The sequence below is a fragment of the Aedes aegypti genome, chromosome 2 (genome assembly GCF_002204515.2).
Source record: "Aedes aegypti strain LVP_AGWG chromosome 2, AaegL5.0 Primary Assembly, whole genome shotgun sequence".
Lineage (NCBI taxonomy): Eukaryota > Metazoa > Arthropoda > Insecta > Diptera > Culicidae > Aedes > Aedes aegypti.
The window spans coordinates 204,024,761-204,042,954 of record NC_035108.1 but is presented as its reverse complement, the minus strand read 5'-3'; the positions used below and the strand labels follow the sequence as shown (position 1 = coordinate 204,042,954).

Here is an 18,194-nt window from a genome sequence, read left to right as displayed (position 1 = left end):
TATGCCCTGGGAAGTCGAGAAAATTTTCATTACGAAAAGATCCTCGACCGGTGGGATTCAAACCCACGACCCTCAGCTTGGTCTTGCTGAATAGCTGCGCGTTTACCGCTACGGCTATCTGGGCCCCTAAAAAATCGATTGGTTATCTCCAGCGAGTCTAATCGATCAAGTTTTCAGCTTAAACTCATGTTCGGTTCTTCAGATTTATGCTTTTGAAAATTTGAGGTTTAGCTTCCATTCATATTCACCTTATGTCTGAAATAGAATTCGAAAGCCATAGCACTTTCTTAAAAAGTTAAAAATGTTTTTCAAAGACTCACCTCATAACTAAAATTGTAAAGGAAAATTTGTTTTATTTCCCGTGATAGGATACGATGGTTCAGATTCTTCGAAAATTAAAATTGAAAAAAACAAATCTATAGGATACCAAAAACATTCCGCGTTGATTTATTCTGTAGAAGTTTTATTGCAAAATAGCAGTGTGGAAATCCCAAATTTTGTTGTTAACCAATGAAAAATTACATAAATCACACCAAAGAGTTTTCAATTTACTTCCAAGGAATTGTTATTGCCATTGAAATTGAAATCTTTTTAACACTAAGATTCACGGAAGAGAAGGTTCTTCATGGATTTATCAAAAGTAAGTTTACCATATCTATTTTTGTTGGAATATAATTGAAAACACACAAAATGAATAAGGAAAATCTTAACCAGGTAAACTTTTAGAATCGTGATCAAATTTTAACAACAATGTTGTAGAGGTCTAAATAGTTACAGTCAACCTTTCTACTACATTTTTTTTGGAAAACCAAACGAGAGTAGGTTACTAAAAATGTATATCAGATTGCTAAATTATGTCTGCTGTCAGAATTTTCGGTTAGGTTAAGACCAGTTTTAAAAATGGTCAGAGTTATGAAAAAATAACACAACATTCTGACAGAATAACAGTTATAATTATGTAAAAGACCGATCAAGATAAACTGAGGGCACTACCTAGGAAGCGGTCTTGATTTTTTGAGAATCTTGCCCAAATTTCTGTTGAAATTCTGCCCAGAGTTAGTTAAGTTTAGTTAGTTTAGGATAATGTTCAATTTTGATTTTCAACTTCTCAAAGAGCCTTGTAATTTTAATTAATGAAAAAAGTGATCGATACATACAGTCTAACTTCCGGCATACATACAAATCTGAATAATGAAAATCTTTGTTGCTTATCATTTATAAACTTAGTATATGTGTTTATTGTTAATATTTTAACATCAAACTTTAAAAATACAAGGAATAAACAATGTGTTTTGAAATGCTTATTGCATATTTTGTTGGAAGTTTATCATAAATTGTTTTATATTTTTCTTTATTGTGTCTAATAATTCTTTTGAAATTGTTACTAATTTTATATTCATCTTCAAAAATTTTACTGCGTTATTCACGCATCTTGGTGCCCCCTTTAGGCTAGCGCCCTTGGCGGGTGTCAACCTGGCCAACCGCATGCTACGGCACTGCATATAGTATAATATATTATAGTTAAAAACAACTACTAATTTTCCAAAAATACTACAATACAAAATAATAAATAATTCGGAAGATTCAGTAATTGAACTCTTACAATCAGCAGTTTTGAAAGTTTCTTCAGTTTTTATAATAACTTATATTTCTGCATATAAAAATACTGAAAATCTACATCTACTGTTTTTTCTTCAATGCGTCTAAAAATGACGTGGGAATCTTAGACCTGCATGATTTGCAAAAAAAAAAACGATTCGTTTTGAACTTAGTTTTATGACTTATTTTCAGAAAAATAAGTATTAGAAAAATCCTGTGAAACAAGATGAATAAAATCTCTGATAATTACATATGTCTCCTTATGTTGAAATTAGCTTTCTAATAAAAATGCTTAAATGCTTCAATTAAGATTGATATTGATATTGATATTGATAATAATGAATACATTTTGACACGGTATTGCTGTTACATTGTAGACATTTGTTATGATTTAGTTAGTCGCAATATTTTTATTGATATCTTTATATTTGTGAATAACTGATGAACAATATATTCAAAACACATTACTTAATTGTTTCTTTTCAGAGCTCCAATGACTTGATGGAAGCAAGAAGGTATAATATGAATTCCATTACGCTATGAAGGATTGCATTGGTGATAGTTGGTGGATTATAGTGGGGTCGTCCATTGATTATGTAAGAGAATCATACTGGATTTTCAAATAATTCCAAATCTCTCTTTGTTTCCAACATTATCCTGTACATTTTGTCCAACGAGGCTCTCCGAGTTAGATTACTATGGCGAGTGCTGTAAAATTTAGATTTTGCAACGAGTTCCGTACAACTTTTTGTGCAATTTTGTAGAAAATAACTTGAGGGTACTAGAAATCATATAAGGATGTATGCACCATTATTTTGCAATTTCTCGAAACAGTTGCGTGAGGAAAAAGCGCTTCATTACGTAATTGATTACAGTAGCTTAATGACTATTATAACACTGCATAATTCACTGTAGGAAAGTAAGCCGTTACATGACAGATTGGCGTGATGAAAAACAGCCTATTATGATGCAAAATCGTAAGTTTTTTTTTTTAAAACGGTTGGAAATTTAGAAACACTTGCATTTGCTTTAAAATATAGTTTTTTTATTCAATCAAAATCAATTCGTTTGTTACCATCCAATCGGAGTCGAATTGATTAAATTTAATTTATAAGATGCAAATTGGCATTGTCAACTTTTGAACTGCAACCTGTAAATTTGAATAGAACAATGTTAATTGATACTCAATTTTGGAGTTTTTGCTCTTTTTTTCCCCAAAAATAGGCACTGGAAAGGTATTGTGAGTTCATTAATGCTGTTTTGTATAATATTTTGAATTTTAAGAATGATGGGGTGTCTATTTCGCCCCATGTGTTCATTATGCCTCTAGCCCCTATATGCGAATAATGTTTACATATTAACAGAACAAATATACCTAAAATATTGTCCTTGCAAAAGCATTCATGTATGCATTTACACTAAACTCATACTTTAGAGTTAGTTTCCTACATATCCTTTTCGTATGCGGCAATTGCAATCTTTGATATACATCGTATCAATTATGCTGCGCTGCGATGCCACAGGGAAGTTGATGCTGTTGCATTGCAGCCGTCCCGAACAGGGCACACGACTTCCAAGCCAAACGGCCGATGATTTTCTGAGGAAAAATGCAATAGTGAAACGGGTGGGAATGAAAGAACGCAAAAGTGTAGAAGAAAGAAAACGGCTTGACTGGCGGATGAATGTTACACACCATCTGTTATTTACGCTATTTTCCTTTCTTTGGCCGTGTTTTCTCCCGTTTCCATCCAACATTGAAACAATAACAAAAATTCGCCTTCATATCGTTCACTGGAGGAGCAGCCCAAGTGGAGACCCGGTCGAGAGTTCCCTACGGGTATCTGAGGGCGTTGATTCGCATGACGGTACACGATTGGCAGTTACCAACAATATACAGCCCTACCGAGGGCATTTAGACACTATTGGAGGGCAAACGCATTGCAGCGGTTCTGTGAACCCATCGGTGTAACTGATTCGTGGAGAAGTGTGGAAATTTCCACTTAGTTAGTTTATATTTCTAAATATTTTGGGATGCGTTTCCGACATGGTAGCAGGGGTATACTCCACTGTAGTCTATAGTGTTCCAATAAGGGAATAGTGTTGAAAGGTATACTAGCTCATCACAAGAAAATAGATTATTGTCTCAGAAAAAAAGATTCGTACATGGAAAATCAACATAAACTGAAGAACCTAACTTTTTTGCAAAAAATGTTCTCAAATACTTAACTTTGAAGGAGTTGAAATCAATAATCCCAGAACGGAAGATAGAGCGACTTAGTGGTTTCTTAGAGCTCTGAAAGCGAATCATAGGTTCCACTATGATAAAGTTATGTAATTGAAATTTCTGAAACCAGATCAGTTTTAATGGACCTTCCTATATTAAGCCGTATCCGACAAAAAATGGATAAATGTGCAAAATTCTGTCAGTTTGCTTTAGCTCCAATGGAATGGATGCATAGTGTTTTGATGAGCACTGGGGTTTTCGATTATGTCCACCGTTTCGCTGTTATTCCGGTGAGTCATTGGGTCTGATATTCCTATTTTTTTTAATAACTCTTATCCAACTTATCGGTATAAATCTAACTGCAATTTAACATGTTTTATATATTCGATTGCGGATGTCATGTGAGAACTAAATTAGACAATAGGGCCAGCTTCCAGAGAAAGTTCTGATATCTAGATAATATCAAATTGATAACAAGTTTCATTATAGCTGTTACCGTTTTCTTATTATGTTATCAGTGATAATTGAATGATAAAAAAATATATATTTTTACAATTCCTTTACAAATTATTCTACTTTTTAACGAGAGAAGGAACGACATAATGGCCTACTTTTCGTATCAAAAGAATCAGTACTGAAAAGTGCTACTTATAGTATCAAAGAATTTCTTAATAACTTGCCACAGCTACTGATTCTATATAGACATACTCGGCGAGCCTCGTTGGATAAATGTACGACTCGTATTGAAAAAAAAAACATCATTTCTAAACAAACATTTGAAAAAAACTTGTTGCATAAATAACTATTATCATTGTATCCGTGACAGACATGTTCGATAACAAGTTGATAACAAAATATGTTATCACACATCTTTTCCTTAATTCTGTTTTTATAAAACGTGTGTAAATAAAACAACGAAGACTTTTCATCATACATTTTTTTTAAATTGTTCGGTGCTTAAGTTTGAGCCAGCATTTATCAAACATTTTCTGTGGTTTATGATCATAATATTAAAAAAAATGATAATACGCATTTAGTTATCAACTTGAACCCAGTGATAACAGAATTTACTGTTGCTTTGTTATTCGACGAACAAATTTGAGTTCTCAATTTTATTATGTTGGCTGTGAATTCAACCAAGATGATATCAAATGATGATAACCAGGTAACAAGATTTGTTATCATTTTGTTATATAACTTTACTTGCGTTTGGTTTTAGGTAATTTTTCTATTCTTTTTAGGACCTCATTGAAGGAAGATAGGTCAAATTTACTTTTTTACAAAACCTGCACCGTTTGGTGTCAAAATTGAATATTTCCAAAAACCAAAGCAGAATAGGTCACTCAAGCAAGCGAATCTTTGGAAGGGCGTCGGTCGCTGAGAAATTGAAAAATAAATTAAATGTCGACGAAAAAAAAAGTTGGGGTAATTTCTATCGATTTGATCCAGTGACCGATGGACTTTTTTTTTAGAAAACTCCAATGGTTCTTCAAAAACAAGATATGCACACAGATTCCATTGGAAATAAAACGTAAGCAATAAATCTAAAATTGCAAAAATTGCATTTTGAAGAGTTGGCCATTTGCTGAGAAAATACGGTTTAATTTGAAGGAAATCGTTCAACTTAACTGCTAACGAAAAAAACATATTTTGGCGAAATTTGCTTGAAATTTAATGTTTTATAACTTGTAACTTGCAGAATCATTTATATCATTATTTTTACAAACTAGAAAGCTAATTCATTGTGTGTTTCATAGGCGTACTAGAAGTCAAAATATTGAACTTGTTAGACTCCACAAAACGTACATGCGTCTGAGATATCATTGCGGAAAAGCGTCGAGAATGAATTTCAGTTACTAAGGGGTCCATTGCTAGCATTGAAACCCTATTTCTCTTAATTTAATAATATATTAATAAAGTATTTATGTTGTAACAGGCTCGTTTTGTTATCAAACTCGAAAATGTATATCTCAGTAAGTTCTCAATTTGCTCTCAATGATAGCAGAAACACTTTTCTGTTTGCTTTCACTGACAGCAAAAATAGTTTCCAACTTGATTTCATGGGAACATTTTTCTGCTCTAAGTTTTGATATTTTAACCGTTAAAACGACCAAAACGACAACAAACTGAGTTATCAAAATCTGCAACATCACAGTTTTGAGTTTTCTATGTGATTTCAAGCTTTGCTAGCGCTTTTTCACGTTAAACGTCCTTTCGGTCAAACGTACATATGCCCAACATCCGTATGCCATATGGGATAATGATATCCATAAATGTATTCAAATCAAATAACCACAAAAGGAAAAAAATGTCGTCTGAAGTATTGATGTGGGTCACAGAAAAGTGACGTAACCCCAGATATCATAGGAAAATATCAGAAACAAGATGACCAAAAATCACAAAAAATGGTAAAAAAATATTCTATTCGGTTTTGATCGGCGGCTTAAGAGATCAACTCTCGATAACTTTTTCAAATCGACGTAAGTAACTTCTATACAGTTTTGAGAAAATTAATTCAGAAGAATCACAACCTGTCTTCTAAAACTGTTTTAAAATGAATCACATTTTTAACATTTTTTCGACGTGTACATTGCTTAAATTTTGCATACAATGAGCTCGCGTTCAAAAACTATGGGATTCCTATTATTTCACACAAGAATTTTCATGACAAAATGATAAGCCATTTTATTCGGTTACTTTCGACGTTTTTCTACCAGTGTAAAATCGGCTCAAGTAGTGTTTTGTTTTGATTCGTGGTTAAGTCACTTTGTCTCTCCATACAGCGGGGCGGCGAAAGTAGTGGTTAGGTTGCGAAAGTTGAAAATGTTACTTTCGTCGTTTTGTAAATCCGAAAATTAAACATTCTAAAAGTGAAAAATCGAGTTGATCCAGAGTGAAACATGTAGAATTTCGTCAACGAAACACGTAGGATCGATAAAGTAAGTTTGTATACTTTTTTGACTTGAGTCTATATGAATAAGTTTTCGAGAACTAATGGTACATATACTTCGTAGCTGCTACTCCGTGATCAATCAGGATAGTGATATTGCACATAGTACCACTCAGATAGAGCTTGAGTTTTCGCTTTTAACCGTCTGCATATATAATCACACTGCCCTCGATGTTTCTTGGTTGGACGCCGTTATCCAACAAAAATGTCGAACGTCTAAATATCCATATGTCCATCTCCTTACAATTACATCTTAAAATCAACAACATACACCGATTGAAAACAAACAAAGATCTCATGTTGTTTGTGTCACAATCTTCTTGATAAATTCAACAAATCCTAGTCCAAGGAAAAAAATAATTTGACAGATTTTGAAACAAGCCAGAACGTAGGTTGATTCTCTGTAAGAAAAACGGTTTTATTTAATCAAAACTTAATTAAAAATAAACATATACGCAGATTAATTCATAAAACTTTTTGGTATTGATTGTGGTGCCGATGTTTTTCTTATTATTTTTTTATCATTGTAGATGGCAAACATCTTCCATAAAATAAAAAAAATATAGTTTTTTTTAAGACAATCATAATTATGACTCCCGAAATAAGATCTAAATCTAGGCGCTATTTATACACCATGAAATATGTTTCCCCACTCTGAAATTTGATTTCGTGATATTTTAAAATCCAAATAAATAGGTATAAGAAGGTTTGTCTTACCACTATAGGGTGCCGGTACTAATAATTGTAATGTACCAGTAGATTGGACTATGGAATAAAACGTACATATTTTGCTAAAAACGACATGTGCTATTTTTGGTGGATAGATCGTCTCTAGTCTAGTCGATTTGCCAAATTTCAGCTTTTTATTTTATCAAAAAGTCATATAAATAATTATTTTTTGCAAAAAATTAGCTCCCTTGCACCAATAGTCGCCGTCGTGTTCCAGTAGTGGATCAACGGATGAAAGCAGTTTTTAAAATGGATGTATAAAAATGAAGAAAAGCCCCAGAGATGATCTTTATGCTTCATACGAAAGATATTAGTTGCTGTTCCGAGGGAAAAATGTTAAACCTATGTAAACATTTACCATTTTGTTAAAAATTCCTTGTATCATTCCCGAACGTCTACTACTGGAGCAATAGCACAACTACTGGAACACGTGTACCAATAGTGGCTCAAGTGATTTTATGTTAAAACAATAGTTTTATCACTCTTTTTATATTTTTCCCATATAGTAGAGGTTGAAATCTTTCTGTTGACGCCAAAAGACCTTTGTTAATGCTTTTCGTTAGTTTGTTATGATTTTTTTTATAGCTTAGCTAGTCCAATAATGGCACCGGCACCCTAATAAAAAAATAAAATGAGAGAACCAGCACCAGCATTCTTCGTGTTCTTCGTGAATTTCTTTTGCTGTGATGGTTCATTCAGGATATTGAAAGAAGAAAATTATTGTATTTAATCAAGAATAATTAATCAAACAAGTTACTTTTACACGCAAATAAATAGCATTCAAAAAGCTATCCACTGACAACAAGCTCAATCGTATTGCAATTATCAAAAGATAATTGCTATAAAAAAGATGTCAAGATATTGTAAGCAACAGCAAAAGCCATTTATACATGTTACCCAATCAAAAAACAAGAACGCAAAAACAACATATAAAGTTAATCAGTTTTAATCTACGATTTGAGTTGTTTTCACCCTAATAACAGTTTATTTTGTCGAATCAACCCCTTATTCTATTTTGTAAATTACAAACAATCTGCGAAACAAACAACGCCTTGTTTCAGTAAAAATAAACAAGTTGGTTGTGGAAATCAAGTGAAATCCGAAGATCAAAACAAATATTTTACACATTTTGAACAAATAAAGATTACACATTGACTTTTAGACAAAATAATTTCAAACAAATCATGATTTTGGAACAATAATTTTGATTGTTTCAGAAAATGGTGATAATCGTATTTGAAAAATGTATGAAAACTGTCGTTTGTACTTGAAGATTTTTAAATTAACAGTGGTAGTTTTAGCTCACGCATGATATTCTTTCTCTTCTTCTTCTTACCCCTTACCTTACTAATTTCGTAGAGACACAAAATCGGTTCAACTCTGCAACTATGCAATTGTTCGAAACGCACAAAAACAGGATGTCGAATGCGTGCATTCTAAACGTGCATCGAAGGGTCGTCCGAAAAAGGAAACGAATGTACGAAGAGTATTCTCTTTGTCGTTTATATCTTACAACAAAGCTGTAGGACAGCCATCTGCTGCTTTTTGGAGATAAACTGGCTGCGCAAGTTTTTATCATTTTTGTGTTTGCTTGCTTACATCGTTGTCCCACCCAAACTGGACGAATTGTGGGGCTCTTCTTCTAGTTTATCGTTATGCTTTTAACGGTGTTACATTTGAACTGGAAGTGGGTAATCCTTCAATTTAATGTTTCTGGGACACTTACCTTTATTTTTACTTAAATCGGCTCTTCCGTGGAATAATCCAAATTTGCCTTAACTGCAGTTACCCAAGTTTGAGTTAGAAGAACATATTTTTGGGTAGTATGATTTCTTCGTGTATAGTTCCTCACAGTTCGCTGAAATTAGTAGCAATTGCGTTCGATGCAATTTGAAAACATCCATTAACTACATAATTATTTTAGGGGACGTTTCCCTTATGTTACAAACATAATTATGATTATAGGAGAGAGTGGGTAGACGTAATTTCCGAGGAGGCTTGATATCACCAATGTTCCAAGGAATTTTGTCGAATCTTTCATCTATACTTCAATACATAGTATTTAGGAACTTAAAAAACCATTATTTTGAATAATTTGAAGAATCCTAATAAATTTGCTTAATTTTCATAAAAATATCTCAAATTTTCAGTTTTTGAATATATAAATATGTTCAATCAAGCACACGAGTATAAACTTTCTCATTTTAGATGTGTTTCTGTCGAATAAGATTTGAAATAAAAGTTATAGGCAGGATGCACTTGATCCACTGTTAATATACAGGCATTATATTAGTAATGTAACAGAATACTAGTTGGAATTATGTAATTTCTCAGAATTGTGATGATTTTTTTCCGATAAAATATGTTGTAAATAAATAAGTGGAAAACCGAAGTCCAGTCTAGTACACGACATTGAAGACGGCATTACAGTTGAAATTAAAATACGCGTATCTGTCAGAGGGGACAAACTCTAGTGGAATTAAATGGTATAGTACTAGATTGGACAGCTCGAAAATTTATTATCAATATGTTATAAAATTAATTCTGGGCTCTGCTTCAGTACATATAAATTAATCAAGTCTCCTAGATTTGAAAATAACACAGCGTAACAAAAATTACATTTATGCGTGTCTCAAGGATCAAATTATGTGTCTAGTAAATTTGGGGTCGCTGAATCTGATGCCGTTTTCAAGATAAACGTTACATTAAGAAGATTTTTTCAACTCGTTTGCACTGCCCATAACTGCATATCAGTCACATTTGACATTTTTGACAACTTTGAGTTAGTACCGTGGAGAGTCATCAAATGATGTATACTTTCGATCAACTTATTAAAATCTGTGATTTTGTTCTAGAAAATTCGAAAAAAAATACCAAGTTGTTTTGTCACATTGGTAATTGTAACCGCATAACAGTCACATTGAGATTAGGCATGAGCCTCGTAATGCAGTAGCAAAGAAATTTCTATCAGAATTATTTTCTGACTATTCAACCAATATACGACATGAGCTGTACAAATTTTTAGCCTCAAATAAGCACTTTTGATTTCCTGGTAATTTTTTGAAATTTTAGTTTCTTCCCATACTGCCATAAAATGCACACTTGGTGTTCCATTTACTCAATGCCTACTTTTATCGAATGTTACATATATACAGTTATGGGCAGTGCAGTCTCCATGCAAAATGTTTTTCTTATATGGCAAAATACAATACTTTTCTAAACCACCAAAAAATAACTTTTGATCATCGAAAGTATTATGAACCTTGTTCATAAGTATTGTTATACACATTATGTTCGAATTCTGTGGCAAATAAAGCAAATAAATTGCATGGGAAACAAATTACGTAACGTTCAGGGGGAGAGGGGGAGTAGGCTCAAGCGTTACGGCTCATACAAAAATTTGAAATTTTTCAAACAAAAAGCGTTACGGAGGGGAGGGAGGGGGTCAAAAATTTCCAATTTTAGCGTTACGTAATAAATGGACGCTGTCTATGATATTTTTGAAAATGGCAAAGGATTCAGCAACCCTTAATTGAGTAAATAGCGGTATTTTGGTGCTTGAGATAAAAATGTGTTCCACAGTGTAATATACTTTCTCACTTCTTATTTCTCACATTTTATTTGAGGCTTAATTAATATCGAACCTAACATTCGTTATATTTCACAGAACTCAATTATGCTTTGCATTTCATTTGCTAAAAAAGGGATCAAGTGTTGCCAAACTTTTGGAAATGCTCCTTAAAACAAAGCATGAATACCATAACAGCATTTCGAAATTGTCTTCAAATTAAAGATATTGCACATCATGTTCACAGGGAAGCCATCAAATTTTGACTTACCTGCAGTGTTACAGCTACATTAAAAAAGTGCCAAATCTTCCATGTCTGCCCTACAAAAACGCACAAAAAGAGGTCATCGTGACATTCTGAATAATTATTTATAAGAAATACTTTGATCATTTTCCCAAATCCATTATTTTTAGAAAGTAGATAAACAAAATTGATAATAACAGTAGATATAATAACAATACAGTGTAGATCGTGTGGTCGAGTTTGTTTCATGCAGATAAGACACTAAATCAATTAATAAGAAAGTACATTTTTTCACACCAATGCGATTGCACTGCATGTTGTAATATTAAGGTGAAGTTGAATGGAAGACACACCACAAATCATCCAGAGCACAAAAAGAGAAACAGAAATTCGATATATCTTAAAACATGATCGATTGGTCATTCACTTGTGGTTACTAATTGATCAAGGTATCAGTTCGAATCGCTGTCTGGTTCTCTCGATTAGTGATCTTCAAGATTAGGTATGGCTTCGATTCACTTCACCTTAAAATACTTTTAAATAGCCAACTATGGTAGAGTAGTTTTGATTTTTTAAGCTTTCTTTTGTACCCATTAAAAGTTCCTCTAGCCAATTACAGTTTATGCAAACGAGTTTCTAGCTAAGAGCATTACCCTAAGAAACCCTTTTTTACTCTTCTAGAAATAAAACATTTTCTTTCACTAGAATCATGAACCACTTTAGCTAAGATTCCAGTTAGATCATAAAAAATCTAATTATGATCAAAGCATTGAGCATATATTTCTCTAAATCGTTATGCATGGCAGGTATGGGATAAGAACAGTCAAAGAAAAAAAAACTGACGATATCTTTCTGGAACACACAAGGGGGAAGAAGGATATTTCATCACTCTGCAAGGCAATCGAGGGGAACAAAACAACAGCGGCAGCAAGTTTTGCCGTAATGCTGAAACTTACCCAAAAATTCAACAACCAGTATACGAAATCGGGGTCAATGAATCCTGAATCTGTCGCTATTTTGGAGAGTTCAAGAACCCCGGGTTGATAATCGGCGCATGCGTCGCACCTTCTCCCATCCTGGTGTCCCGCTTCTCGCTCCTACAGAAGTTCACGCCGCAGCCCACCCATCTTCGACCCAGAACGTAATACTCGCTCCTTCAGGATACGGTGATATTCCCCAATAGGCGCTACGGTTTTGGCCAAAAATTTTCCACTACTCGATAATTCTGGGAGGGTGACGCGGGTTGCCGATAGCGAAAAATTTACGAAAATCAGTTAACACTGCAAATGGGTGACGCTTACTGGCGAACCATGCTGGAAAACTGTGAACATGATTGAATTACTAGCATTTTTAAAATTATTGGAAAGAATTCAAATATGATTCGAGTATACATCTTTTTATTAATTAAAACTACTGAAGAAAAACTGCAGTTGAAGGAGGTAGATTTAGCGAAAATTGATGGGCACATTTGAACATTTTCCAAGGAAGGTGTAAACAATATCTACAGTTGAAACATAACAAAAGTCAGTACTAAACAATCCGTTGTTGCAAAGCGTACATACAAACTTAGAATGTTTAAAGTGTGTTTTAATCTTAGGTGTGAACCTTGGTGTGAACTACTGAACTCATTTTTGGGATCATACAGCAATAGAAGCATAGTTTTTCAATCATAAAACCGATTATCATCACTATCAGTAAACTTTTTGATAAGTCTTTTAAATAGAATAATTATTTAAATCAACGATAATTCATTTGTTGCCAATGAATAGTTCGGATCTCGACATGGATGTTCCACCACTTTTGCATGTAACAAATTTGATTCGTTCCAATAAATATTGGTGCTATTCAACTGGTTTTTTTCTTCTGGACATTGAACAAGCATTCGGCATGAAGGTTTGATTGATAAATTAATTAAAAAAACAAGTGTTTGACGCACGGTGGTAGAATAATTCAAAGTTATTTGTCACATCGCACACTTCTCATAAATTATTAAAACTTAACAGATTCCTTATAGCAGTAGTTCCTCAAGGCAGCATGTTGACCAATATTGTACATTTTTTCACGTCTAACATGTCTGAGTTATCTTGGGGATGTAAAAATATCTTTGGATATGTTCTGAGAACATTGTTCTCTTCTAACCTGCAAAAAATTCTTCTAATCCTTCCGAAGCTCAACTTATAATATTTCCACATAAACCAAGGCTCTTTATTTAAGACCGCTAAGTAGACACGTTGTCATAATAAAAGGGTTTCCAATGAATTTGCCAGATACAGTTAAGTATCTAGGACTCATGCCAGATAAAATTTTATCTTTCAAAAGTTACATTGAGGGCATTCAAATCAAATGTTAAACATATATACAATCAAATGGTCAAAGTGAAACATGCATTGTATTCAGATTTTGCATGCTCTTTTGTTTCAGTTATTGGTTTTTGATATAAGATGGCAGGTTTAATTACAAATATTGGTATTGATTCTCGTTTTATGCTTTAGCTGGAAGGCAAATACATGTTTTTCATTTTATCGTATATAAAGAGGCATACAAATCGCTCTTCGTTCCGACTCAAAGGTGAATATATGAAGTTATGAATAATGTACAAAGTGGCTTAATAAAAGTTATAAAGCAACCAAATATTAGAAAACATCTAAAACTCTTTTGACTTCCCATGTGGGGTAACTTGCAACAGTATCATTAAGCTTAAATTCTAGAATTTTCTGCAATTTTATCAAATCAAAAAGCAAATATAAACATTTTCTATCAACATAACACCAAAATTTGTGTATCCCAATATTTTATTTCACTTTAGGGGCAGAACATTAGAAAAATATGAATTTGATTATTCTGGGAAGAAATCTTCTGTCTTCCAATATTTGTTTTTTAATGGCTTAACCCTTTGGGGCCTGATTCTTTCCAAGAACTATTATACAGTTTTTTGAACGCCTTTCAATAGTTTTGGTGCTCAAAATGCTAAACATAACAAGAAATGATGACAAATATTTTTTTGGGAGGTGCTAGGTCTTCCAAACTGCTCTTGAGTTCATAACTTGAAGTCTATGCTTGTAATAACAACCTTGTTCATCATACAAGGTGATGAACTGTAATCTACCGTATATTCTGAACCTTCTGAGTGTTCAGCAAATATTATCAGATCATTTCGAATGTTCTAGATTATCTAGCTTGTCGGGATGTTCAGTACATAAGATCTACAACGCGATGAGAGTCAGGATTTAGTGGTAATAAATTAATAACCACGAAACGAAGCACTTCCGAAACATGGTGTATTCGACAAAGTTTCCAGTCATAATTAGCGACATCTATTGGGAAGCATCCATAAATTATGTCACGTAAAAATATACTATTTTCAACCCCCCTGCTTTTCTCCTTTTGTTTGAGAACAATTTGTGAAAACGTCAGTAGAGTCTAAATGCGTAAACGAGTAGAAGCACGTTTTGAATATATGTGCTTGTCGACGAATCTTCTTCTTTTTTCTTGGCATATCGTTCCCACTGGGAGGAAGCTGGCTTCTCAACTTAGTGTTAGTTTAGCACTTCCACATTTATTACCTGAGATCTTTCTCAGCTAATGACCTTTTTGCATGGATATATCGTGTGGCAGGCATGCGCCCATACTCTGTGCCCAAGGAAGTCAAGACTCTTTCCTTTACGAAAAGATCCGGTAATCGTCATACAAATCTCGAGCTCTACTTTTTTTTGCAATCGTGCAACACGACTATCCGTGTAGAGGCGTCACTACTGTACTGTCACAGACAAACAGACATAACACTCTTGAGAAGCTCATGGTACATCCGACCGGGAATCGAACCCGGAACCCTCAGCATGGTCATGATGAATACCCGCGTCTTTACAGCTTCGGCTATGGGGGCCCTATATAACCTGGTAGATTATATAACTGAACTCTATTTAGCGAAAAAAAACACTGCCACAAGGGCAGATTTGAAGTTCTGAGCTCCAGGATAGTTTGGAAAAGCTTTTGAGATTCTCAGAGGTCAATAGATTCCGTTTGAGTTGAAAATATTATTATTTGCAGCGTTGCCAGATCTACGGACATTTCCGTAGATCTACGGAATTGAACACTTTCTACGGATCCGTAAGATAATTCTACGGAAAATGTATATTTTCTACAGAAAGCTACGGAAATTCTCATTATTCTACGGTAATTTACGGATTTTTCCAACGGAAATCTGCGGAATTGCAATGCCGGGGATCTCTCCCCCCGCTTATCACTTTTCGTCTACGGAATGATTTCCAAAGAAATCTGGCATCGCTGATTATTTCTAGCGCAAGCAACTACTGCTGTAAATTTCGAGAATTGAGCTTCGGGATAGTCTGAACGTCGTAGAATATCCCAGGACATGGAAAGGCATGTGAAGCAGCGTTTTTCTTGACATAATAGGTATGTATTACCAAGTACGAACATCAATTGTATTTACAAAAGGCATTTTAAGCTACTTTTATACTAATTATTCTATTTGTCAGACTTCTGCATGTTCAGGATGTTCTAGGTTGCCAAGTAGGACACTAAGGCATACACCTAAAATTTTTCCCTGACAGGGAAGTATATTTGCAGGGACTTTTCCGAAGACAGTAAATTTTATTCATTGGTTCTTTTTATACAGCCATTTTCCGACTGCGGTCATAAATGACCGTGCCGGCCCCAAAGGGAAAACTTTGATCATTTTAGCGAGAAAAGTTACTGGAACAAGGGTAGACCTGAAGTTCTGAACTCCAGGGTAAATTGAAGGGCCTGGAATATCACCAACGTTCCTTGAAATAGCCAATAGGTCTGTGAGAAGGTTCAGTGAACATGGTAGATTATATAACTTCACTCAGTTTAGAAGGAAATATTACTGGAAAAATAGTAGACCTGAAGTTCTGAAGTCCTGGGGAAATTTTGAAGGATCTGCAATAACTAAATCGTTCATTGAAACAGCATATTGATCCATGAGAAGGTTCAGTAACATAGTAGATTATATAACTTCACTCAGTTTAGAAAGAAAAATTACTGGAACAAGGGAAGACCTGTAGTTCTGTACTCCAGGGTAATTTGGAGGGCCTGGAATACTCCAAACGTTCCTTGAAATATCTTTTTGAATCGTGAGAAAGCTCAGTGAACATTAAATAACTTCATCGTTCAGTAAGAAAAATTACTAGAACAATTGTAGATCTGAATTTCTGAACTCCGGGGTAATCTGGGTGGCTCGGAATACCCCAAACGTTCCTTGAAACAGCTAATTGATCCGTGAGAAAATTCAGTGAACATGTTAGATTTTATAACTTCACTCAGTTTAGCGAGATATATTACTTGAACAAGTGCAGACCTGAAGTTCTGAACTCCAGGGTAATTTGGAGGGCCTGGAATATCCCAAACGTTCTTTAAAACATCCTATTGATACGTGCGAAAGTTCAGTGAACATGATAGATTATATAACTTCACCCAGTTTAGCAAGAAATACTACTGGAATAAATGTAGACATGAAATTCAGATTTCCAGGGTAATTTGGAGGGCCTGGAATACCTCAAACGTTTCTTGAAGTAGCCTTTGGATCCGTGACAAGGTTCAGTAAACATTGTAGATTATATAACTTCACTCAGTTTAGCGAGAATAACTACTGGAGCAAGTGTAGACCTGCAGTTCTGAACTCCAGGGTATTTTGGAGGGCCTAGAATACTCCAAACGTTCCTTTAATTAGCCTATTGATCCGTGACAAGGTTCAGTAAATTTGGTAAGTTATATATCTTTACTCAGTTAGCAAAAAAAAAAAATACTGGAAAAAGTGTAGACCTAAAGTTCTGAACTCCAGGGTAATTTGGAGCACCTATAATATCCCAAACGTTCCTTGAAACAGCCTATTGATGCATGAGAAGGTTTAGTGAAAAGGAAAGATTTTATAAATTCACTCAGTTTAGCGAGATAAATTTCTGGAATAAGTGTAGCCCTGAAGTTCTTAACTCCAGGGTAATTCGGAGGGCCCGGAATACTCCAAACGTTCTTTAAAACATCCCATTGATACGTACGAAAGTTCAGTGAACATGGTAGATTATATAACTTCACCCAGTTTAGCAAGAAATACTACTGGAATAAATGTAGACATGAAATTCAGATTTCCAGGGTAATTTGGAGGGCCTGGAATACCTCAAACGTTTCTTGAAGTAGCCTTTGGATCCGTGACAAGGTTCAGTAAACATTGTAGATTATATAACTTCACTCAGTTTAGCGAGAATAACTACTGGAACAAGTGTAGACCTGAAGTTCTGAACTCCAGGGTAATTTGGAGGGCCTGGAATATCCCAAACGTTCCTTGAAATAGCTCTTGAGATTCTCAGAGGTTGGTAGATTCTATTTGAATTTGAAATGTTATTGTTTTTAACCCAAACAATAACTGTTACGGTTGTAGATTTCAGAGAGTGTGCTTCAGGACAGTTTGGACGTCCTAGAACATCCCAGGACATAGCAAAGCAAGTGAAATAGTGTTTTCGTTAAAAGAGTAATACTGTATTATCTAGCCTGAACATCATTTATGTTCACAAACAGCATTTCACGCTTCGTATGTACTTATAGTTCAATTTTCCAAACTTCAGGATGTTCAGGATGTTCTAGGTTGTCAATTAGGTCATAAAGGCATATACTTCATATTTTTCTCTGATAAAAGAGTATATTTGGGACAACTTTGCCGAAGACAGTATATACATTTGTTCATTGGTTCTTTTTTTACATCCTTTTTTTGTACTGCGGTCATATATGACCGCGCCGGCCCCAAAGGGTTAAGAAAACTACACCAAATTTGAGATTTTCTTTTCCTTAAATTAGAATGACGACCATGAGAGAAGATATTTGAGATGTGATGTTTCCATTCCAATTT

The 18,194-nt window shown here is 34.3% G+C and overlaps 1 protein-coding gene across 5 annotated transcripts in view; it reads left to right on the top strand.

Annotated features, from left to right (window-relative positions):
* LOC5575930 (protein wech) overlaps window positions 1-18,194 on the top strand; it is a 72,064-nt gene that overhangs the window by 13,612 nt on the left and 40,258 nt on the right. For 4 of the 5 annotated variants that reach the window (XM_021843751.1, XM_021843750.1, XM_021843749.1 and 1 more), the window contains one exon: window positions 2,086-2,114. The exons of the other annotated variant lie outside the window; for it this stretch is intronic. In XM_021843751.1, coding sequence (XP_021699443.1) covers window positions 2,101-2,114 — 14 coding nt within the window. In that variant the 5' untranslated portion in view covers window positions 2,086-2,100. The remainder of the gene's footprint in view (window positions 1-2,085; window positions 2,115-18,194) is intronic. 5 annotated transcript variants of the gene reach the window in all.